Source organism: Canis aureus, chromosome 28, assembly GCF_053574225.1.
Source record: "Canis aureus isolate CA01 chromosome 28, VMU_Caureus_v.1.0, whole genome shotgun sequence".
Lineage (NCBI taxonomy): Eukaryota > Metazoa > Chordata > Mammalia > Carnivora > Canidae > Canis > Canis aureus.
Genome location: NC_135638.1, coordinates 35,613,057 through 35,637,884, shown reverse-complemented (window position 1 = coordinate 35,637,884; position 24,828 = coordinate 35,613,057). Strand labels below are relative to the sequence as shown.

At 35.7% G+C, this 24,828-nt stretch overlaps 1 protein-coding gene across 1 annotated transcript in view; it reads left to right on the top strand.

Annotated features, from left to right (window-relative positions):
* LOC144300640 (uncharacterized) overlaps window positions 1-24,828 on the top strand; it is a 114,427-nt gene that overhangs the window by 71,112 nt on the left and 18,487 nt on the right. The window contains exons 10-12 of the mRNA XM_077876927.1: window positions 7,181-7,284; window positions 10,340-10,516; window positions 13,299-13,511. Of these exons, the coding sequence (XP_077733053.1) occupies window positions 7,181-7,284; window positions 10,340-10,516; window positions 13,299-13,511 (494 nt within the window). The remainder of the gene's footprint in view (window positions 1-7,180; window positions 7,285-10,339; window positions 10,517-13,298; window positions 13,512-24,828) is intronic.

Below are 24,828 nucleotides of genomic sequence, written 5' to 3'. Positions count from 1 at the left end.
AGGTATGCTTTTGTCTGGGTCTTTTACTATCTCTAAGAATTTAGGCCAGTATGAGGCAAGTCTCCTAGCCAGAAAAATTTCTTAAGATGTCAAATCATCATAATATACAGAAAAATTATACAATGCAAATATAATTGGCAATATAGAAATAAACCTGTAATCCATGGTCAATTGATTTTTGACAAGGGTGCCAAGACCTTCAGTGGGGAAAATTTTTTTCTTTTCCCCTGTCTTCTAATGAGGAAAGGCTGGACCTAGAGGTTATAAGTGAATAGTCTGTTCAATAAATGGTGCTGGGACAACTGGATATCCAAATACAAAAGAATGGAGCTGGACACTTATCTCATACCATATATAAAATTTAACTCAAATGGACCAAAGTAGGATCTAAAACTATAAAACTCTTAAAACATAGATGAAAATCTGCACATCCTTGGAATAGTCAGTGGGTTTTTTAGATACGATATCAAAAGCACAGGCAACAAAGAAAAAATAGGTTGGATATCTTCAAATTAAAAACCCTTGTGAAAAAAAAACTCTTGTGCATCAAAGGATACTATCAAGATGGAAAGGTAACCCCAAAATTGGGGAAAATACTTGCAAATCCTATGTCTGATAAGGATCTAGTATCTAGAATATATAAAAAGCTCTTAAAATTCAACAATAAAATGAACAACCTAATTAAAAAATGAACAAAGAACCTGAATAGACATTTATCCAAAGAAGATATACAAATGGCTAAGAAGTACATGAAAAAGATATTTAGTATTACACACACACATATTTGGGTGTGTCAAGGACCAGTGTCATCATCACACACAACCATATACCACATAGGCTTAGCTGAAAATGCATCTCTGGTGATTGGCAGTTGAGAGTTACATACTCCTTGAATTTAAAGGATTGAAGACCAGTTTTTCTCATCTTTGAGCATTCTGCTACACAAACCTATCTCCTGTACCATATCACATTTATTTAAAGGTTTTATTTGAGAGACAGCACATGGGCTGGGGAGGGACAGAGGGAGAGGGCGAAGTAGACTCCCTGCTGAGGAGGGAGCCTCATGTCAGGCTCTCTCCCAGGACCTTGAGTTCATGACCTGAGCCAAAGTCAGCCACTTAACTGGCTGAGCTATCCAGGTGCCCCCATATCACATTTTATTATCAACCAGTGCCTCCTAGGCAATTTTCCTTAGAATCACAGAATAAATCAAGAGAGAACGGGCATGTACACTCATTCAGGGTATAATTTGAGCTGTTCTGGTAATTTATGAACTAAAGTTATACATTGTAGTTTGGATTCAATTCAGTATCATCAGTGGTCAGTGAGACTTAAGTTTGTGTTTTATATCATAGAGAAAAATCCAACTGATTTTATGTCTTATTTAGAGGATAGCTGCCACAATTTTCATTCCCACCAGCAATGCACAAGGGTTCTTTTTTCTCTACATCCTCACCAACAGTTGTTACTTCTTGTGTTTTTTATTTTAGCCATTCTGACAGATGTAATATCTTATCATAGTTTTAATTTGCATTTTCCTAATGATTAGTGATGTTGGGCATCTTTTCATTATATGTGTTGGCCATCTGTATATCTTCTGTGGAAAAATGTCTTTTCAGGTCCTCTGCCCATTTTTAATCAGGTTATTTTTTTTTTATTTTGAAGTTGTAGAAGTTCTGTATTTTGGGTATTAACCCCTTATCAGATATATCATTTGTAAATATCTTCTTCCATTCAGAAGGTTGCCTTTTTGTTTTATTGATGATTTCTTTCGCTCTGCAAAAGCTTTTTATTTTGGTGCAGTCCCAGTAGTTTAATTTTGCTTTTCTTTACTTTGCCTGAGGAGACATATCTAAAAAATGCTCCTATGGCTGATGTCAAAGAAATTATTGCTTATATTTTCTTCTAGGAATTTTGTGGTTTCAAATATTATATGTAGGTCTTTATTTTCTGTTATTTCCATTATAGCCTTCTTAGAGGATGTGAAGTACTATCTCGTAGTTTTGATTTGCATTTTTCTAATGTACTATGACTTGAAGTATCTTTCTATAAAGAGAATTAGGACTGGGGTAAGTTTTGAGGAGTAGAGTTCTAGCACCTTTTCCTAGCACTTTGTCTTTTTGCTGTTCCCTACCGAAATGGAAGATGTGGCATTCTCTGGGAAGTTTGGAGGTGTGTATATGCAGAGAACATTTTGTCAGGAGACTGTTTCTCCTTGTATCACAGCTCACGTTTCTATATGATCTGGTTTTCCTGTGGAAAGCTATGTATAGCTACTTTAAGAATGTCTGTATAAGAAGATACTGCAAGGTAAGAACATATCTCTTCAGGGAGAGTAAAATCTCCCTCCTTTTCTCAGAGAACATTTGTTTTCTAATTAAGATAATATCTCTCTGTGGGCAAAGACTGAGCAGGTTTGCCAGCAGCCCCTATTAATGTTTGGGCTTTCCAAAACTTGGAGTTCTCAGGTGTGATCCAGAGTCACCGTGTGTGTGGTAGCATTTATCTAGCCCCACTCTGTATTGCCCTGATGGGACTCAGGACCCAGGGAAACCAGTATGAACCTGCAGTTTCTGCTGTCTGCTGTGCTAGGTCTAATAAATTGTTTAAACTCGGCTATGCTTGCTTTGTTCTCACCGACTGAATTCATGGAAATATGGCTGGCTGACCTAATGGCTGCCTGCTGCTTAGGGACTGCTTGTCTATGTGATATACTAGTGTCTTCCTCCAGGCTAGCTGTTTGTTGGGTGGCAAGACAGGGGACCTGGAAAGTACTAGATTATAGGGAAGGACCATAGCAAGGTCAGAGATTAACTTGAGCCCCTAATTTTTCTTGAATCTGAGGCACAGATTACTGGGTTTTCAGGGATTTTAGACTAGGCACAGATAGAACATGTAAACAGGTGCCATCTGGCCACCCCAAATGGCCGCCCAGTGCAAAAAGGCCTTGCCTTGGTAGGATTCTCCAGTAGCAGTAGGCTGTTGATGGTATTACAAGGATGCTAATCTAGTGTAATGGACAGTAGAGCAACTATTTTAATTCCTGCATGGTTAGATAGAGAAATGGCAATGACCAAACAGAGGAAGGGCCTCCATGGCAACTTACATGAGCAATAAATCATGTACTAACTTCACCTGGTGAATGAAGGTGAAAGAGGAAAATCAGAAGAGAGAGAACAATGTTCCTGTTCCTTCTGAGTAGCTTCTAACAGCTGCACCTGAGCAGAGAGTGGGAGGAGCTTTGAAATTCCAGTGACTTGAGGTTGTAATATGCAAAGTATAGCACAAAATATTTATCAGAATTGCTATTTATGGTTTTTCTTTCAAATTAAATTAATCACTCCAAAAGAAATCCTGAAGGAAAATTTGTTAAAATTACATTAAATATATAAACTTGGAAAGAATTGATGACTTCATAGTATTCAGATTTTTCCTTTAGGAATTTTTCCTATATTTATTCATTCAGAACATGATACATAAATTAAAAAATTTTTCTCTCTTCACATAGGTACTATATTGTCTTTTTAGTGTTATGAGGGTTTTAGTTGCTATTATAAATACCCTTTCCATTATAAATAACATACAAATATATGTAGAAATGTACAGGTTTTTTTGAAATATACAGTTTTTATGTTTTATTTATTCAGTATTTAATAAGTGCCTGCTATTTGTTAGGCACTGGTCTAGATATATATTTATTTTGAATCTTATCACTTTACTTCACTCTAATTAATTTAAAGAGTTTTTTCAGACATTGCAGATATAAATTTACTAATTCATGGTAGTTAAGTTTATTGTTTTGATTTCAAGCACTTTTCCATTGGCAAGAACATCCTTAAGAAGTTAAAATAATGTTAGTAATATTGGCATTCTCGTTTTGTGATTAATATTAATGGATTGTCTTTAATGTTTATTAAGAATTGGGTATTTGAAGAGAAGTCAATAAATAATACCACTCACTTCTCCTCCTGTATAGGGAATCAATTACAAAATAAGATAGAGAACACAGATAAGTGGAAATCAAGATATCGACATTATTACTGATGGGTCAAGTGAGGATATTGGCTCTATATCTGAGCTCAAAGGACTTACTAACTCTCCCCAAATGAGACAAGATTATCTACCCAAGCATAGACAGTGTTGGACAACCACAGGCTCACCTATGGAGGCTGCCCTTTACACATGAGCACAGCAGAAAGGATCTTCCTTCTGTGAAGGTGGTCCATTTGGGGATAGAAAGCACCTAAGCTGCAATACTTAGTTCCTTTCAAAGCACCAATCCAATGGTTGCACTATATTCCATGGTATGGGGTATAAGAGAGTGTGAGAGTCATGGGGAAAGTAGGTTCCCCCTTATATATGATGTGGTTACTGATTTTTAAATACTTTTCCTTTAGAGTGATAGGAAAGTAACATATTTCTAAGTTTACTAAGAACCCTATTAAAATGGTTTGAAAGTGAATGTTAAATATTATTACATTTTTTTGGCATCTACTGGATTTGTGGTACAGTTTTTCATATTAGAGTTAATTTGTGTTACTTGAATAAATATATTTTAAAAAATATTTCTATTATATCAAACTTATGGTGGATAACTCTTAACTTTGTAATATAAATGAGATTTCCCTTTTTTTTTCTGTTTTAGAAATTATAATTCTGTTCAAGGAGAGATTCATTAGATGCAGTCACACACAGAGACACACATATACATACACTTATTTAAATACTGGTACTAGTTTAAATACTGGAGATACTAGAGGAATAAAACATAAAATCATAAAATCTGTGCCCACTTAGAGTTTACATTCCAAGAGATTGGTGTGTCTACTTTGGGGAGTGGGGAATCTTTGCAACTTGATTTTATTCTTTTTACTCTTTAGATTTATCGGGACAATTGACAATTGACAAAACATCCAAGTTTGGGTATACAACATGACAATTTGATAAATATATATTGCACAATTATTACCATAATAAGGTTAGTTAACGCATCTGTCACTTCATGTAATTGCAATTTTTGTTATTACAAGAAAATTCAAGATCTAATCTCTTAGCAACTTCCAAATATATAATACAATATTGTTAATTATATTCACTGTGCTATAAATTTGAGCTTCAGAATTCATTTGTCTTATAACTGGAAGTTTGTATACTTTGAACAGCAACCTCCATTCTATTCTTTGTTTCTAGGAGTCCAGCTTTTTTTGTAGTTTTAAGCCTTTATTTGAATTCCAGTTAGTTAAAATACAGTGTAATAGTAGTTTCAGTGTAGAATTTAGTGTTTCATCACTTTCATATGATACCCAGTGCTCATCATAAGTGCCTTCCTTAACACCATCACCCATTTAACCCTCCCCCTTGCCCACCTCCCCTCCAGTAACTGTTAGTCTGTACTTTGTAGTTAAGTCAGTTTAAAAAAATTAAAATTCTACATGTAAGTGAGATCACGTAGTATTACACTTTCTCTGACTTACTTCACTTAGCAAGCATAATGCCCTCAAGGTCTGTCCATGTTGTCACAAATGGCAGAATTCAATTCTTCTTTATGGTTGAAAATCTTTCATATATATCCATATATCTTAAATCATATTTCCTTATCCATTCATCCATTGAAGGATACTTAGATTTTTTCCATTTCCTGGCTACATAAGTGAATGAACTTATGAGTATAGATACCTCTTTGAGAGAACGATTTCATACTCTTTAGATATATACTCAGAAGTATATATTTGGCTACATAGAAATATTACTGCAACTAGTTTTACCTTTTTACTTTTTTTTTGAGATTTATTTATTTATTCATGAGACACACAGAGAGAGAGGCAGAGACATAGAGGGAGAAGCAAGCTCCCTGCAGGGAACCTGATGCGGAACTCGATCCCAGGATGCCAAGATCATGACCCAAGCCAAAGGCAGAAGCTCAACCACTGAGCCACTCTGGTGTCCCTTTCATGTACACTTAAGAAGAATGTGTATTCTGTTGATTTTGAATAGAATGTTCTGTATATGTCTATTATGCCCATCGGTTTAATTTATTGTTTAAAGCCAGTGTTTCCTTAATGGTTTTTTATTTAAATCTATCCATTGATATAAGTCAAGTGTTAAAGTTCTTTACTATTACTGTAGTCTGTCAGTTTCTCCCCTTAGATCTGTTAATACTTGCTTTTATATATTTTTTATATATTGGTGCTTCGGTGAGTCCAGTGTATTGCCTATATTTTGTGCTTTCTGTAAAATAAAACATGCAATATGTATTCTTTTATATCTGGCTTGTTTGACTCACTATTTTTTGAGAATCACCTATTTGTAAAAGGAAGAATGGTCTTTATTTATTATTGTTGCAAGAGTGGATTCCTGAAAATCTGTTGTTTGTAAGTACTAACAGAAGGATTATTGGTAATGGAAAGAGCAGTAGGGTAAGATCTGAAGTCCTAGGTTCAATTTCCATTCTGTGATGAGGCAGGGATTTTGGATAGTACCTTAACTCTCTGAGAATTGATTTCCTTATTTGCAAAATGAGGATAGGGGTGTGAGTGTGTGTGTGTGTGTGTGTGTGTGTGTGTGTGTAGTACTTATTGCATAGGCTATGGGGATCTAATTAGCTTATTTAAAGAATATTTTCTGAGCAGTTACTATGTTCTAGGCCCTGCTCTAAGTATAGTTATATAGCTATATACAGAGTAGACAAAAATTCATGTATTCAAGAAGCATACATTATAAGGTAAAAAGTTATGTAGAAGTAAATTGAAAACAATCAAATATATGATGACATAATCATCATATAAATTAGTCACTGATGCTCAAATCCTTTTATTTATAATGCATTATTATAATGTGTTATTTTACCTCAAGTCCCTAATATTTGTAGAATGGAAATGGTTTCTTATACCATGATAATTTATCATCCTGGAATCAGTTCCATCAGGTGTTTTTTTTTTGGGGGGGGGGGTTGTCTCAGGTGCTTACTGATTAGCTTGGAAAGGCATGAGGGATTTTCCATGGAAATTCCAACAAATTGCAGAGCAACTTGTAGATAATCAAAGGTTATTGGCATCTACCTTTTGACTAATTCAAAACATTTAACTGAGCTGTATTATAACATGTATTATTAAGAGATTTCAATGTATAGTTGAATAAGAAAAAATACTTTAAAAGCATGAATTATTTGCTAATTTTCCAGGGCTCTTTGATGTTATTTTCAACAAAGGAAATATATGCATTTTCCAAAGTCGTGAAATGAGACATCTTTCTCTTGCTGTTGACAATAGCACTGTCAGTGGAATGGTATGTAGTAATTTTCCTTTTTGTCATATATTAATAGTATTATATCCATATATAATATATTTTTATAAGATCAAATTGTATTTCTTTTGGCTTTTACTTTCACCATTTTCATTATTCTGTTTTGTCTCACTAAATTTGAGATTCTGATGCATAAATGGTCCTAAATTTCAGCAACTGAAATGTAGACAAGACAAAGTAAACCACTTTTCTGATATCATTCAAAATATTACATAAGCATCTAAAAGGAGTTGATCTGATTTCTCAAAGGCCCTTTCAGGGAGCATATTATTAGGGAAAAATAATAATAATTTCACTTGAGTACACTTTGTATTGCTTAGTTTAGGTTTGAAAAGTAGCATTTAAAATATAAAGCTGTTTTAAAATATATATATTCCAGCTCTTTATTTTGCAAAATGAGACTGCATGCACTGTTGTAAATGCCTAATATGTGTTAATAACATTTAGTCCTATTATACCTATTTAACAGAAGAACCTGACATGTAGATAGATTGAGTTCCCCAAGGTCACAAAGGTAGTAAATCTGAAAGCAGGAATTGAATACAAGCATTCTAATTCTAGCATTCATGCTACAGCTTCCTCATGTAATATTATATAATATTACATGATTTAAAAATATATTTATTTATTTATTTATTTATTTATTTATTTGAGAGAGAGAGAAAGAGAGAGAGAAAGCCTGAGTGGGGAGCAGAGGGGTAAGGATAAGCACACTATCCCCTGACCCTGAGATTGTGGCTTGAACCAACCCAAAAGTTGCCCACTCAACCAGCTGAGTCACCCAGGCACCCCAGTATTACGTGAATTTGACTCAGCATGTTATTTAACTTAAAAGAAAATAATAATTACTGAAAAAAAACCTTATGTAATTTGTAGACCTGAAATACAGGCTAAGTAATTGATAGTCACATTTTCTTCATAGTCTTTTCTCCTCTGCTCTGGATTTATTAGCAAGTTGTCCTGTGCTGTACTTTGTAGCATATTCTGCTTAGTTATTATAGGTCCTAGTCATAGTAAGTGCTTATAAATATGAATGTAGTAGATATGGAATCTATTCAATTAAGTCAAGGGCTTGAGAAATGTCCCACTATTTTATTTTCTAAAATAAAATTAAATCTACTTCCAAGCCTATCGGTTTGGTGAGAGTTTCCATGTTAGAATGAGACTCATCTTGTTAACACAGAAGATTTCTCCTGGTATAGGGGTATCAGCATATCTGGTAACAGTCCTCTTAGCTTCAGCTTCAGTTCACACCAGTCACTGCTAATGTACTCATCAAATATCAGATAGCTTCTTGAAGATGAATGGCCCTGTTGCTTACCTGCCATACTTATAAAAGAGCATTTTGCTGAGTTTGGTGGCCTTAGTATCATGGGTCAAGCTATTCAAGGCTATTAATGAGTCCTTCCTTTTCAGACTCAAATACAAATACTCAAATACAATACCGAGGTAATGAGGGGAAATTGGAGTAAAATTTCAAATAGTACCTTGAACCTGGAATGTTTCCTTGTAGCATAACCTCCTTGATTTGTTTAGTTTTTTGGAGGTAAAGCCTAGTAGTGCATGTCAATTTCAGCTTTTAGTCCAAAGTAGTTGTGAGGTAACTTCTTGCAAGATTCATCCATGAAGGCAAGAGAAACAAAAGCAAAAATGAACTATTGGGACTTCAACAAGATAAGAAGCTTTTGCAAAGCAAAAGATACCGTCAACAAAACTCAAAGACAACCTACAGAATGGGAGAAGATATTTGCAAATGAAATATCAGATAAAGGGCTAGTTTCCAAGATCTGTAAAGAATTTATTAAACTCAACACCAAAGAAACAAACAATCCAATCGTGAAATGGGCAAAAGACATGAACAGAAATCTCACAGAGGAAGACATAGACATGGCCAACATGCACATGAGAAAATGCTCTGCATCACTTGCCATCAGGGAAATACAAATCAAAACCACAATGAGATACCACCTCACACCAGTGAGAATGGGGAACATTAACAAGGCAGGAAACCACAAATGTTGGAGAGGATGCGGAGAAAAGGGAACCCTCCTGCACTGTTGGTGGGAATGTGAACTGGTGCAGCCACTCTGGAAAACTGTGTGGAGGTTCCTCAAAGAGTTAAAAATAGACCTGCTCTACGACCCAGCAATTGCACTGTTGGGGATTTACCCCAAAGATACAGATGCAATGAAATGCCGGGACACCTGCACCCCGATGTTTCTAGCAGCAATGTCCACAATAGCCAAACTGTGGAAGGAGCCTCGGTGTCCATCGAAAGATGAATGGATAAAGAAGATGTGGTTTGTGTATACAATGGAATATTACTCAGCCATTAGAAATGACAAATACCCACCATTTGCTTCAACGTGGATGGAACTGGAGGGTATTATGCTGAGTGAAGTAAGTCAATCGGAGAAGGACAAACATTGTATGGTCTCATTCATTTGGGGAATATAAAAAATAGTGAAAGGGAATAAAGGGGAAAGGAGAAAAAATGAATGGGAAATATCAGAAAGGGAGACAGAACATGAAAGACTCCTAGCTCTGGGAAACGAACTAGAGGTGGTAGAAGGGGAGGTGGGCAGGGGGTGGTGCACTGAGGTGGGCACTTGAAGGGATGAGCACTGGGTGTTATTCTATATGTTGGCAAATTGAACACTAATAAAAAATAAATTTATAGAAAGAAAACAAAAAAAACAAAGTAGTTGTGGGTTAGGATATATAAATGAAATGAAAAATAAACAAGAATAAAATACATATTAATAACTTATTAAATTATCCTGCCACTAAAGTTTTTAGTGTTACCCAGTGCTCTAGCATGGGTTCTGAGAAATCAAGAGAAGAGAGTTCTTGAAATAAGACACTGGAAATCAGGCTGAAGAATCAAAACAATTAAATTACAAAAGCATAGGATAGATAATACAAGGCTTCTATAGAGGGAAGTAGACCTGTACATACATATAATGCCCAAACATTCTAAATTTAATTATTTTCTATTGCTAATTCAGAGCTGTTTTGTTTTTATTTTTCTTGACAGGCTAGTGGTGGAGACTGCACTGAACTGCGGGTGCTTTATCAGCCTAACCGCTGTGCACTTCTTGAGTCCGCACTGGTTCCTGGTCACATAGTTACTTTTGATCGTCATGGCAAAGTAGCTGATGAATCATCAGCAGGCTATGCAGACCTTTCAAAAGAATTTGTGGTTTTTGTCAAGGTAAAATGATAGAAAATCATTAAAGTGTATATTGCTAAATATCTACTTTCTTTTGTTCTATTGAGGGACTCTTGAGTCATTAGGAGTAATCAGATCTCTTCCCACTAGGTGGCATTGATGCCTATTGCCATTCTATTTACCCGAACTTTGGAAAGCAATAGGGTTTTAGCTTTTGCAGCACTGAAACTGATGGGAGTAACATCTTATATTCAATTGCATTTGGAAGTTAAAACTCTAAATGTGGGAATTCTTAATAAAAATTTAGAGACTCTTAAATTTGGGATGTATATATTTATGTATATATTTAACTTTTCTAACAAGTAGAATTTTTACACTATTTGAGTGTTGTCTATGTGTTATCATTTTGTTTCTTTCTTTATAGTGTTTCTGAATTTACCTTAAAAGTATTATTGTAATCATAATATAACATAATTTAAAAGATTGCCTGTTTTGTGCCAAGCGCTTTATTGAGAGCTTTATCACATGCAAAATCATATTTAAAAAACAAACAAACAAAAAAATAAAAAACAAACAAACCGTATTTAATCATCCTAAAAATACTAACAGATATTATCTTTATTTTAAACATTGAAGAAAGATTTTCAGAGGAGTTAAAAATCTGACTAGTATAGCCTAACTAGTAAATGGTGGATCATGATTCAAATCAAAGTCAGTTTGTTTTCAGAACTTTTATATTCACTATATAATAAGCACTTCATTACATTATTATTTTTCCCAAAACAACATAATTTTTAATAGTTGTATAATATTGAAACATAAGGTATTTGATTATGTATATAGTTTTATTTATTTAGCCAGTCACTGGATTATTAATCTCTTCGGTTGTCCACCTCTATAGATGTTACTGTAAAATATGCTTTGACATAGGTCTTTGGCCAATATTTTATCATTTTCTTGGCTAGATGATTTGAAATTGAATCTAAAGGTCAGAATATGAAGCCTTTAAGACTATGGGAACATACTGCCAACTTTCTTTCCAGAATGTACCAATTTTAATCCTGTGAAAGTTAAACCAACTGTGAAGTTAGAGGGGACAGTTTACATGGTTATCCTCACTTCTGACACAAACTTCCGAGTTCCAGGGTCTTTGAGACCACTGTTATGTTTTGATAATTTAGTAGAACAACACAGAATTCACTGAAAGTTGTCATACTCATGGTTATGGTTTATTACAGAGAAAGGATACAGGTTAAAATCAGCTAAGGGAGGAGACGCATAGGACAGACTCCAAAAAAATACCAGATGGTGCAAATTCTAGTTGTCTTCTCCCCATAGAGTCAGGACAGCATTAGTTTCTCAGCATTGATATGTGACAGTATGCATGGAGCATTGTCAACCAGGAAGCTCACCTGAGCCTTGGTGCCCAGTCTTTATTGGGATACAATCGTACAAAGAGTCCATTTGGCTGATCTCAGTATCCAGCCTCTTAGGGGGTCAGCTGACACCATGTGACTCAAAGGTGCCACCCTATATCACATTTTTACTCTTTGGCTGGCTCAAGGCCATCAAGTAAACAAAAAATTATCAAACCTGACAGTCTAAAGATTTAGAAATTACCTTTGAATAGCTGAAGACAAAAGCCAGACCTCTGTGGGTAAAGTTCATTTCTTTTTTTAATATGAAGTTTAATGGACATACAGTGTTACATTAGTTTCAGGTATGCAATATGGTTCAACAATTCTATACATTGCTTTGTGCTCATCAAAATAAGTATGCTATTAATTCTCTTTATTTCACCCATCTTCCTACCCACCTCTCCTCTGGCAAGTACAAGTTTGTTCTCTGATTTAAGCATCTGTTTTTTTGTTTGTCTCTTTTTTTCCTTAATTTTTTTACTGCCCAATTCCTTTAGGAGATTATCCACCTTGTTAACCTTAGTGTCGAGCACAGTCTTTAAAAACATATGACAATTTTTAGAGTAATAAACTAATGTGAATTACCTTTTTAAGTGTTTATTTGCCATGTGTTTGTCTTCTGCAACTTGTATATTTATGCCTTTTATCTTTTTCTCTACAGTGTTAGTGTATTCTAATAAACTTTCAAGAATTTTTTACATCTTCTTAAGTTATTGATTGCTTGGGTTTTACTTAAATATACCTTAATTATATTTGACAACTCTGCTCATTCATTCATTCCAACATATATACATTGAACTAATATCCATATGGTTCATCTCATAATTCAGGTACACTTGTAGTACACTGTTTTTATTCTGCTTTGTATTAATATTTTAATTATTTGTTTATATTGATTATAAAATTTGTAAGAAGTATTTGTGTTTTGTATCTTATTTATCTTATTTAAAGATTTTGTTTGTTTATTCATGAGAGACACACAGAGAGAGGCGGAGACATAGGCAGAGGTAGAAGCAGCCTCCCTCTGGGGAGCCTGATGTGGGACTCAGTCCCAGGACCCTGGGATCATGGCCTGAGCCAAAGGCAGAAGCTCAACCATTGAGCCACCCAGGAATCCCTGTATCTTTTTAAAATCTCTGTAGCATCTGATGGTGACTCTTACACTCTCAATAAATAATAATTGATGTAAATTATAATGAGTCAGCCAGAAAACCTCCTTTAATTGTTTAGTTTTGCACAGCAGTTAAATTAATTACTTCCTTATTTTGCTTACTTTTAGCCAACAAGTTTCTGATAAGAATCTGATGACTACAACTTCCATAAGAGAATGAACCCTACTGCCATCTTCTTTTAGCAAAACATAAGCTTGTTACTTACTGCCTTCTGTTCTGTTGGTTGTTCTGAAGGGTGTGTTCCTCAACAGTGCCGAGATTCTACTTGCTACGAGCCTGTGCCAAGCTCTGTGTCTCCAGCCTGATGGGAGCTGCACTGGAGTGGGAAGCCAGTCTGAAAAATCCTACTGGAAAGTGCATAAAATCAGCTCTGGTATTTGCATGTTCGAAAGTGTGAAAAACGCAGGAATGTATCTGAGGATTAAGGATGGCCAGTGTGATGGAACAGTAAGCATCTGCTTGTATTTTTCTCAGCAAATGTTTTAAGACATTTGCCAATGATAGATATGAGAATGGCACTTTCTGAGTGTTTTGTTTTTTAGTTTTAACTTATAAACATTTTGGAAATTGGATGTTATATATGGTGGTCCCCTTTCACTTACTAAAGAGTGGGGAGGGCAGCCCTATGCTTGGTACGATTAGAGAGGAATTCTGACCCTTTAGACATTACTTCTGGAATGTTACGTACACACAAATCACCTGGGAATTGTCTTATAACATAGATTTCTAATTCAGATAGACTATGGTGGGACCTGTGTATATGCTTCTAATAAGCTTTCAGCTGTTGATGATGTTGGTCTGCAAACCACACTTTGAGACCCAAGGCACTAGAAAGACCCCACTCAACAATATTTCCTTACTGCTGCTTTTGGTGCCTGAATTTCTACCAGTGGAAACCCTATATTTTGAGTAAGGAAGTAATTTTAGTTTCTAAATATTAGGGCTTCTTCTTCAACATCTTGACTTAAGATGGGACATGAAAAGCAACTAACATAGCACCTTTTAAATATCATAATTCTTCTATGGATTGAGGAGCATATAAGATTACATATTTAACTAGATTGTTAATGCTCTATTCTTCGATTCTTGTTTGAAACAATGTTTCAAACTGTATCTTTTATTTATTTTATTTATTTATTTTTTTTTCAGACTGTATCTTTTAGATAAACTCGGGGCTGCTTCCTCTCCCATTTTTCCTTACCAGGATGACATCTGGTTATATGGGAAAGTTTACCTGAACTTCTGGGGGTGAGCAGAGGGAAGGCTTAGACCATTCATCATTCTTTGGGCCCCTGTCTTTTCTACAGACTGGCAACTCTGTGTCTGGTGAGCTGTACTGATGTTCAGAGTTCAAAAGTAAAAAGCACATGCACACACACAAATTTAATTAGCATTCTTGATTGACTCACAAGAGCATTGTGAAATGGGTTATATCTCATTTCACAGAAGTCCATCCTTAACAGAGTGTCATCCTTATGGTCTTTAAACTGGTAAGTGAACTAAGATAAGAAACAGGTAACATCCCTACTATGTCCAGATTAACTGAGAGTAGAGTTTCATCTAATGCTTTGTCAACCTATAGGAGGAGTGTCACAGGAAGTAGCTTTCCCTTCATATCACCAGCATCCACAAAGTAAACATGCCTTTCTCTTCTGGAACTCCTGAGAGTAATAGTATATCACTGCATGACACATGTTTGGGGTATGTGTGTCTCGAAGTTGCTAGGGAGAGTTTTTGGCAGTGAAGATAAATGCCACTTCGAAGGAGAAGATGAGCCAGCGTTGGAAATTTGTATCTTCTCTAGATATCAGCCAAGCTCAATGCTCAATCATCTTCTTTTATGCTGCCTTATACTCAAATTGGATGGTGATTTTCATGGCCTTTCTATCTTCTTTTTCCAGTCTGTGTGAGCCCTTTATCTTCTATCTCTTTCCCAGTGGGCTGTTTATCGTGTTCCTCCAAGTGAGCACATTTTCTCTTCAAGTATATAGTGGGATCTTGAATCTTTCTGCCCTACAGTAAGTACTCATGCTTTTCTTCTTCATTTTTTCTTCTTGTTTGTAGTATGAGTAACTCATCTCTGTATGATTAGGCTAAGGGAATAGAAGAAGTTCTTGGTATTCAATTGAAAGAATTTGGTGAGCACAGGAAGATGGGAGGAAACTTATAGATTAATATGTAGAAGTAGTATTCTGCCAGAGAAACTACTGACACGCTCGTTCTTCAGATGAAGCAGCTAAATGTGAGTCTGGCTGCAGGATGTCTCAGAGCCTACCAGCCAGTATCAGAGCAATGAGTCAGTCTAAATCAGTATACCTTCTAAGCCCCTGTTTTGGAGGATTCATGATACCAAGATCAAAAAGCTTGGTTGACTTCCATGAGGGAACCAGGGTCCATATACACAGTAGGGAGGTCATTCCCAACCAAAACCAAACTTTTTTTCTTCAGCAGTTTTCCTAGAACCCATCTTGTTGACAGCTCGTTAGATGAGTGACTGGGTCTGAAATTGTGTCCTCTCAGACTGTATTGTGCATCAACAGTAGGAACCTCCTTTCTTTTCCCTCCAGGATGGTCTTCTTGGGATGAAAAACTTAGTTCAGAATTTCCTGTGCACTTTGTACCTGAGGCAGTCAATCATGTATTTGAGTTTCAAACCCAAGTATCACTTCTTAAAGATATTTGATAATTTGAAAAAAAAAAAAAACCCAGAGGCATTATTTGGTTTGTTTGAGGATGGAGATAGCCAAAATGTAGAACTAATTGAGATTGACAATGGTCAAGGAACATAAAGGTATAATTACTTGGGATTTGATATTTAGAACATTAAAAGAAGAAATTCAGGTCATTTCAGAGTATAACATAACACAGAGTTTCTGTAGGCCTTTTGGCATGCCATATCTTGATTGCATGTCACTGACCAGAGGGTTAAGGACATTCCTTTTAGGTCATCCCCTGTAGAACAACACATGTGTATGAGGCAGGAGGTGAATGGAAAAGAGACTAGTAAGGGAGAGGAGGAAGAAAAAAGAGTAAAGGATCCTTGGGAATCTGTGATGGAGATGAGGCATTGCTGGCCATGTTATCAGGGTGCCATTTCTTCTGTGGCGATTCAGTCCCTGTCCTCCCACCCCAGTAGTGGGCCATGACTTCTAGAGGGTCTCTCATGCTAGAATAGCCAGAGAACCAGGGGAAACTAGGAGCTCAGACCAAAGCTATTTACCATCTTAAATAGAAATATTTCAGTGCTTAAAAAAATGGGCATGGATCTAACAATGTGTTTAACATCAGACACCTCCCTCTCCCCCTGCCACCAACATACAAAGGGTGAGGTGTGTGTAATCCGTGAACGCTGCAGAAGAAATCTTGTTCCTGTTTTTTTTTTTTTTTTTAAACATTGGTAAAAATTGGCGCACCTGAGTGGCTCAGTCAGTTAATATCCTGTTTGTGTTGATTTTGGCTCAGGTCATGATTCAGGGTTTGAGATCGAGCCTCACATCAAGCTCTGCACTGGCCATGGGGCCTCCTAAAGATTCTCTCTCCTTCTCCCTCTGTACCCTCCCCCCAAATATTGGTAAAAATTTCCAATTAAGGTAGGATTTTGGAGGTCTTCCTAGCCTATGACATATTTACATATCTGTTATGTTTGTTAACTTGCCTCCTAAAATCAAAGCTTGCACATTCTGTAGAGATCTTCAGCTTTCTGGTGTTTCTATTAGAAATTCCAAGCTTGTTCTTAGAAAAACTGTTGCCTTGGAAAATTATTGTTAAAAGATTTGAAAGTTTGAAGAGTCTTTCCACAAAGCCAGGTACTCCTAAATACTGCTAAAGCCTATAAAAATGTGCGACTATTCTTGCCAAAGGTGAGTTTTCTGATAATTTTAATAAGATCAGCAAAGAAAACAGGAGAAAAACTATTATTTTTGACTATCTATTGTGTAGCAAAGGCTGGACTAGCCCTCTTATATTTGTAGTGACATCCTTTAACCCCTAAGCTCATACAGCAAAACAAATAATAAGCTAAGAAAACAACAATAGCATGTCTTACCCCAAAATGATCCATGTAAATGAACTAATCAGTCACTCCTTTTATGTAGTTAATAAAAGGTTGGCCAGGGTTGAAAAGTTTCTATTCTAGCTTTTCATTGGGATTGGCCCCTTGGCTGTGGTCTCCCCCACACACTGTCAGAGGACACTGAAGTCAGATAGGGCTCCTCCTGTGTTTTGTGTATACCAGACCCATGTAATTAACTGAGGATTGGAGGACTCTGAGGCTACCACTAAATGATATTTACCATTTAAACAGCATTGATGTTTAGCCTTTACTTTGGTACTTTTGCAGAGAAGAGCCTCCAACAGAACTTTGATTATTTGTACTTTACCTCGATATTTATTGTAGTGTTTTCTTTATAATTTGTTTAGTGAATCATTGACATGATTGTCTGACTTAGATTTTTTGCTCTAAATATACTGTGTTAAAACATAAAAATCAGGCATATATTTTTTTCATTTTCCCTGCATCTGACCAGAAATCATTAGGCTGGAATTACATTACTCTTGAAAACAGAATGGTAATATTGGTCTTAGTTATTCTCCTTTGCATATATTTATTTTATTTTTATTTTTAAAAATATTTATTTATTCATGAGAGACAGAGAGAGAGAGAGAGAGAGAGAGAGAGAGAGAGGGGCAGAGACACAGGCAGAGGGAGAAGCAGGCTCCATGCAGGGAGCCTGATGTGGGACTCGATCCACAGACTCCAGGATCACGCCCTGGGCTGAAGGTGGTGCTAAATCGCTAAGCCACCCGGGCTGCCCACCTTTGCATATATTTAGAGGGTATGGTAAGACATGTTTATAATTTCCAAAGAGAATAAAGGTGCATTCAAAGGTAAGTCAGACAATATGATTATACCTTAAAAACCTAACAGTGCCTCAGTCCATGTAGCTACTCCACAAATGTTCATGATAAAGATTGAATTGATTAAAAGCATTAATGTTTCCAATGTATTGTATATTTGAAAATATTTCTAGGCAGACATCTTTAAATCAAGTGATGCTCATCCTGTAACAACAAATGTTTCTGTTACTATGAAATTGTTATGCTGTAGGAGAAATCACTTTAATAGATTTTGATGTAGTTAAGATTCAAGTTGCAACAGACATTATTGCAGTTCACTAGGGACAGTTGAAAAGTTGTTAATTTAAAGAAGAAAAACTTGGGTGGAACTCATCACTAAGAATCAATGTGAAGGAAAACGAAATGTAAGAATTGTAGGAAAAACAAGCTAAAAAGTGATGAGAGTATGAAAGAAAGATATACACACATTGACATACCCCACATTAGCAGGATCCTTATTCATCAGCAAGAGTTTAGTTTGCAGAAACTAGGAAAGATTCTCTCATTACAAATTTATTTAATTTTTCCTCTTGTCTACACGTATACATAACTAAAAAGTTCAAGATAATTCATATTTTTAGGAAGTTATAAGATGGACTATGTACACTAAGCTAGATAAGTGGACTGAAAAGTATAAAATTCAGTAAAAACTTAGTTGTATGTAAATAATGATAAATCATGTTTTTAGTGAGCCTATGATCTCTGGTCTGTGAACTTCACCAGTGCTTCTCAGTTCTGGGATGGGTAGAATGGGCTAGAATTGGATATTTCCCTTCCCCCATGTCATTTAGGCTCAGATAAACCCCAAAGTTTTATATATAATTAACTAGTTTTTCCTGTGGGCAATTCTTGTTAAGAAGAACAAAGTGCTATGGTATATTTCAAAATGGTTCATTTCCCCTCCTCCTGCCAGAAGCACAAGGAAATTCTTCTCTGATATTCACTGTGGGACCCTCGTTGAGCTCTTGGAGATACAGTCATCAAAGTATAGGCACCTGTCTATGCCTGAAACCCCCTTGAGTATTAACTCTCAAACTTGTCCTCACTGAGGCTCAGTTAAACAATTCATTAATTATAGTTCAAGTTTTCATATGAAGGCATTGTTCTCGCATTAGTTTCTGTTTGTGGGTCTTTGCTCCGGTAAGCTGTGATGTCCTGTATTTGCCTGTCTTTCCATTCTTGGGGGAAGACAGTTTACCTGTATCCTCACTTCTCTTACAATTCTAAAAGGAGCTGTTGATTTTTCTATCTGTTTAGCTTTTTATTTATTAAGATGTTATAGTGACTTCTAAGCTTCTTACATGTAGAACCGGAAATTGGGGGTAGAAATCTTGTTTTACTTAATCAAAATTTTTTGAAGAGACTTTTAATAAAGTTGTAAGATAAATTATTTTGTTTGAGTTTTCTAGAAAATGATCTCACAGTGTGCTGTTTATTGTAAACCACAATCTGTGCATTAGTTTTGGTCTTTATGAAAGAGATTTGAAGAATATACAGAGAGGCTTGAGGCAGCAACAAAGATTTTCTGTTCCTTGGGAGTAAACAGACTTTAAGATAAGAATAAATTATTGAGAGAGTCATCCTGGAAAAGAGAAAGCTGATGAAAATCATTAATAATAGTATAGTGTATAATAGAATGTGTATTGATTACTAGAATATGAGTAACATAGGGGAGAGATTCTCATTTGCTTTGTTTGTAAAGTATCCTAGGGGTTCTGGGGTAGCTTGAGCAGCTGACTCTTGATTTTGGCTCAGGCCATGATCTTAGGGTCCTGAGATGGAGCACCATGCCAGGCTCCATGCTCAGTGGGGAGTCAGCTTTAGAATCCCCCCGCCCCCGTCCACCCCAGTGCTTGTGCGCTGGTTTTTCTCTCTCTAGAATAAATACATCTTTAAATAAAATAAAATATCCCAAACTCTTCAGTTAGGCCTGACATTTGATAGGTGCTCAACAAATAATGAATAAGAAGTTAAAATATCATTGGTGTATGAGTAGGAAGTGTCCTTTTCTTCTTCCCTTCTGATAAGGGAAAGGTGCATTAGATGTTTTAACTTGCAGTTGTATGAGCACACATCAGTATTCCAACATGGCTTTGTCCAGTTGGTATTTTTTTTCTTTTAAGATTTTATTTATTTATTTGAGAGAGAGAGCAAGAGAGAGAGCATGAGCAGGGGGAGAGGCAGAGGGAGAAGCAGGCTCTTAGCTAAGCCCAGGATCGGGCTCAATCCCAGGACCCTAAGATCATGACCTGAGCCCAAGGCAGACACCAGATCTATTGAACCACCCAAGCACCCATGGTATTTGTTATTGATATGTAGGAAGACACACAATGTACAACATGGCCCTTTTATATTCAGAACCCACATATTTTCTTTTATTTCCCATCTCCATTTCATTAATCAGTTTGTATTGGAGTTAGATTTTAATTTCTTAAAAATTTTAAAAAAATTTTAATTTTCATTCCATTTAGTTAAAACAGTGTTGTATTAGTTACAGGTATACAATTCAACTATTCCATATATCACCTGATGCTCATCATGAAAAGTGCATGACTTAATTACAATCAGCTATTTAACCCATCCACCCACCATGTCCTCTCTGGTAACTCCTCTGGTAACCTGTAATCCTTAGTCTCTTCTTTCTAATTAAGAGTCTAAAACAGATTTTTAAATGAAAGAAGAAAAGAAGGAATAAAAGAATCTCTAAAGATGTATCGTTTTGAAATTTAGTTATATTAAATTTTCATTCTTTTCTCTAATTATATTTAATAGAAGAGTTGAAAAAGGGATATTCTTCAGATGTTTACAGTCTATTGGAGGGAACAAATAAGTACAATCAGTGATCTAGATTACAGTCACAGAAAGTAATCCAGTTCAAGGTAAGGTTTATATGAGAGGAGAAATTTCCTGTATAGGAGAGGAGAAATATCTTTTTCTAATACCTTTCTTTTCTAAGTTCTCAATTGGGACCCCTATAACAAAGGAGTGATGAATGAGAAAAGCGTATTTATTTAATATAAGTTGTACACGACACAGGAGCACTTTAAAGGAAATGAAGACTGGATGGAATAGTTAAGCCAGGATGTTTTAGTGCTACTTTTGATGAAGAGGGGAGAGCTGTAGAAAAATAAAGTAAGACCAAATAGGAGCTAAGTGTAGTAAACCTGGGGAAACCACAAGGCCTGTTTATTTAAGTTTCTCTCAGCATCCCTCTATCTTTGGAGATAAGGATGCTCCTTTCCTACTGGTATATATCAGTATACCGGAGCATCCCTCACATTAGAATCTTACAACCTGCTTCGGGGAAAGGTCAAAAAATCTTTCCTGCCCCTGCCATTTTACAGATTCTTTCAGCTTGAAATTTCAGTATTCTAATGTGCCATATTTTGGGCCAGTGTATCTTGAAACCCATCACTGGGAATGGTGAATTTACAGGAAATAATCCCATTTTTCATTATAAAAAAAGAGGGGAAGACATTATATGAACAAATTACAAGGTTAGAAATTGGTAAAAAAGAATCTTTTTTTGAAGAATTAACAAACATTTGTTGAGTTCCTACTGAAAGGCAGAAGATATATCCATTGCTAATGCTACAGTAGCTATAATAAGACATGCCACCTGCCCTCAGAGAACTTGCAATCTAGAATGGGGAAAGAAGAATATAAACAGATAATTACACAACTGTGAAAGGACGTTAATGGAGGTTAAGTATCAAGATCATGTTTAAAGAGACATATCTGGGAAAGGGTTTTCAATTGTGTGAGTCCTGAGTAGTTGCTTGAGATCTTTAATGTAAAATATCATCCATTTTTAATAGGATATTTATGGTCGGTTGGTAGTAATATTGAAGTTCATAAATCTGGCCTCTATATAAAAGATGGGCTAGTTTATGGAGAACCTAAAGTCTACAGGAATAACGATGAGAAATATGAAATATTTCTAATATTGGAATATATGAAATAGTTTGATTCAAAAAGTCCACAGTTTGCTCTAAAGTACATTAGTAGTTCTAACAGTTCCAGTATGCTTAGCTTAGTTAATTGATTTTTTTGAGCCAAAATAATGCTATTATATCTCTTGGTTTCTGTCCAGTGCAAAGATTAGTTCTTTTATAGTTCAATAATAAGTCAGAGTTTCTTTCTTTCTTTTCTTTTTCTTTCTCTTTTCCTTCATCTTTGGATGGTACCTAGATGCAAAGCTTTAGAAAAAAAGTCAGGGAGAAGGGCCACTGGACATATACTCTTCTTCAATCCCATACTGCTCTCTGCTGTAGTGTTGCTGATTTGGTTTATCCTGGACATCACAATATTATATAATATATATATTATATGAGGCTCATATTGTTGTCTGAACATTTTGGGCAATATCATGGGCTTGAGATACCTATCTGGTTTGGTCTCAAGGTTTCCAACCCTGTTGCCAACTTGTTCGAAGTTCATTCCTCTCCCACGTCATTAGTCTTCTCAGTACTTGAACTGAGAAGTTCATTGGGGCATGAGATAACTTCTGGATCCCTGATATCTTCATGTGAGCTATGGATAAGGTAATAATCTGTATCAGTGTCCTCTAAAACTCCTCCCTCAGACATATCTAATTCATTTTCTGGATGGTGCCATGTTACTCTGGTACTGAATACTGGGAAATTTGTAAATTTCCTGAGATAGTCCCTCAGTTTTTGAGATTCTCCCCTAAATATGAATGTTTTGCTGCCCCTTATTTCTTTGCTATACCAAGAATTAACCACAAATGGGGTTTGAATAAGGACATCCAGTCTCTCTTTAGCCTATTTATCCCAGGCTCCTTTTTCTAGTGCCAGATAGGCTTTTCTTGTTCTTGTTAAGTAAAAATTTCTGCTATGTCACATATGATATCTACCTTTTCAAGTAGCTTCATCATTTAAACTCTGTGGTGTCCAGTCTTCAGTCTTGGTTCTAGATATATAAAATCCAATTTTGGAATTTCTTTTAGCAACTATTTTATCTCTCAATGAAACTTAGTTTTGCAAACTTCTGATTTTTTATTTGGTATAAATTTTTTAAAACTCTTCCATTTGGAAACTCAGAGTTGAGCAAAGATTTATTTGTTCTGGGCTGGATTCTACTTACCAGTGACACAATGAGCATATTGATCCAATAGGTGGGAGAGTCTTTAACAATTATCAATGAAAACCTACTGGTTTAATAATCCACAAATATCCTCGCTTCATTTAGTGGTTGTAGTTATGATCCAGGCATGAGGTGATATGGGTCTCAAGTTTGGGAAATAACTATGAAACTAAATTTTCACCATTCCTATTTGACACTGTGTTGGAAGTCCTGGCTAATGTGATAAGACAAGCCTGCCATATACAAGGTTATATACAAAGTCAATTGATTTCTTAAATAATAGCAATAACAATTAAAATTAAAAACACAACATCAGTCACATTAGCACCAAAAGAATAAATGCTTAAAGGTAAATCTAACAAAATATATATGAGGTCTATGTATGAAAAAATATAAAAAATATTAAAACTCAGAAGATATTATTATTATTGTTGTTGTTGTTATTTTAAGATTTTATTTATTTATTCATGAGAAACAGGCAGAGACATAGGCAGAAGGAGAAGCAGAATCCTTTTTTTATAATAAATTTATTTTTTATTGGTGTTCAATTTACCAACATACAGAATAACACCCAGTGCTCATCCCATCAAGTGTCCCCCTCAGTGCCCGTCACCCATTCACCCCCACCCCCCGCCCTCCTCCCCTTCCACCACCCCTAGTTCGTTTCCCAGAGTTAGGAGTCTTTATGTTCTGTCGCCCTTTCTGATATTTCCCACACATTTAGAAGCAGACTCCTTGAGGGGAGCCCAGTGTGGGACTCGATCCCAGGACTCCAGAACCACACCCTGAGCCAAAGGCAGATGCTCAACCACTGAGCCATCCAGATGTCCCATAAAGGAGATTTTAAATTAGTGGACAAATATTTCTTATTCATGGATTGGAAGACTGAGTGTTGTTTGTCTTTCCCAGCTTGGTCTATAGATTCAACAAAAGCTCAATCAAAATACTAGTAATCTATTTGTAGGTATCAACAAACTGATTCTAAAGTTTATATGGCAAGGCAAAAGACCTAGAATAGCTAACAAAATACTGAAGAAGAACAAAATTGGAGGACTGGCACTACTCAACTTCAAGACTTACTGTAAACCTGCAGTACTCAAGACAGTGTATTATTGTTGAAGAATAGATCGATGGAACAGAATAAACAGCTCAACAATAGACCCACATAAATACAGTCAATTTATCTTTGATAAAGGAACAAAGGCATTTCAATGGAGAAAGGACAGGCTTTTCAATAAATGGTGCTGGAACAATTGGATGTCCATATGAAAAACAAATCTAGACACTGGCCTTCTACCTTTCATAAAATTGAACCTGCACATGAATGTTTATACCAGCTTTCTGTACTATGGATATTATTCAGTAATAAAAATAAACTATCAAGCCATGAAAAGACATTGAGAAACGTATATGCATATTGTTAAGTTTAAGATGCCAGTATGAAAAGAGTACATATGATTCTAATTATATGACATTTTGGAAAATGTAAAGCTATAAAGGTAGTAAAATGATCAGTGGTTGTGAGGGGCTTGAGGGGAGGGTGGAAGGGTTGAATATGTAAAGCATAGGGATCTTTAAGGCAATAAAATTCCTGTGTATGCTACTATAATGGTAGATACTTTATACATTTAGCAAAACGCATACAACTGTATAACACAATGAGTAAACCTTAATGTGTGCAAATTAAAAAAATCATTTAGGAGGTTTGGGAGTCCCAGAAAAGAATATAGTCTATGACAAAAGAATCTAACTATTAAAAATG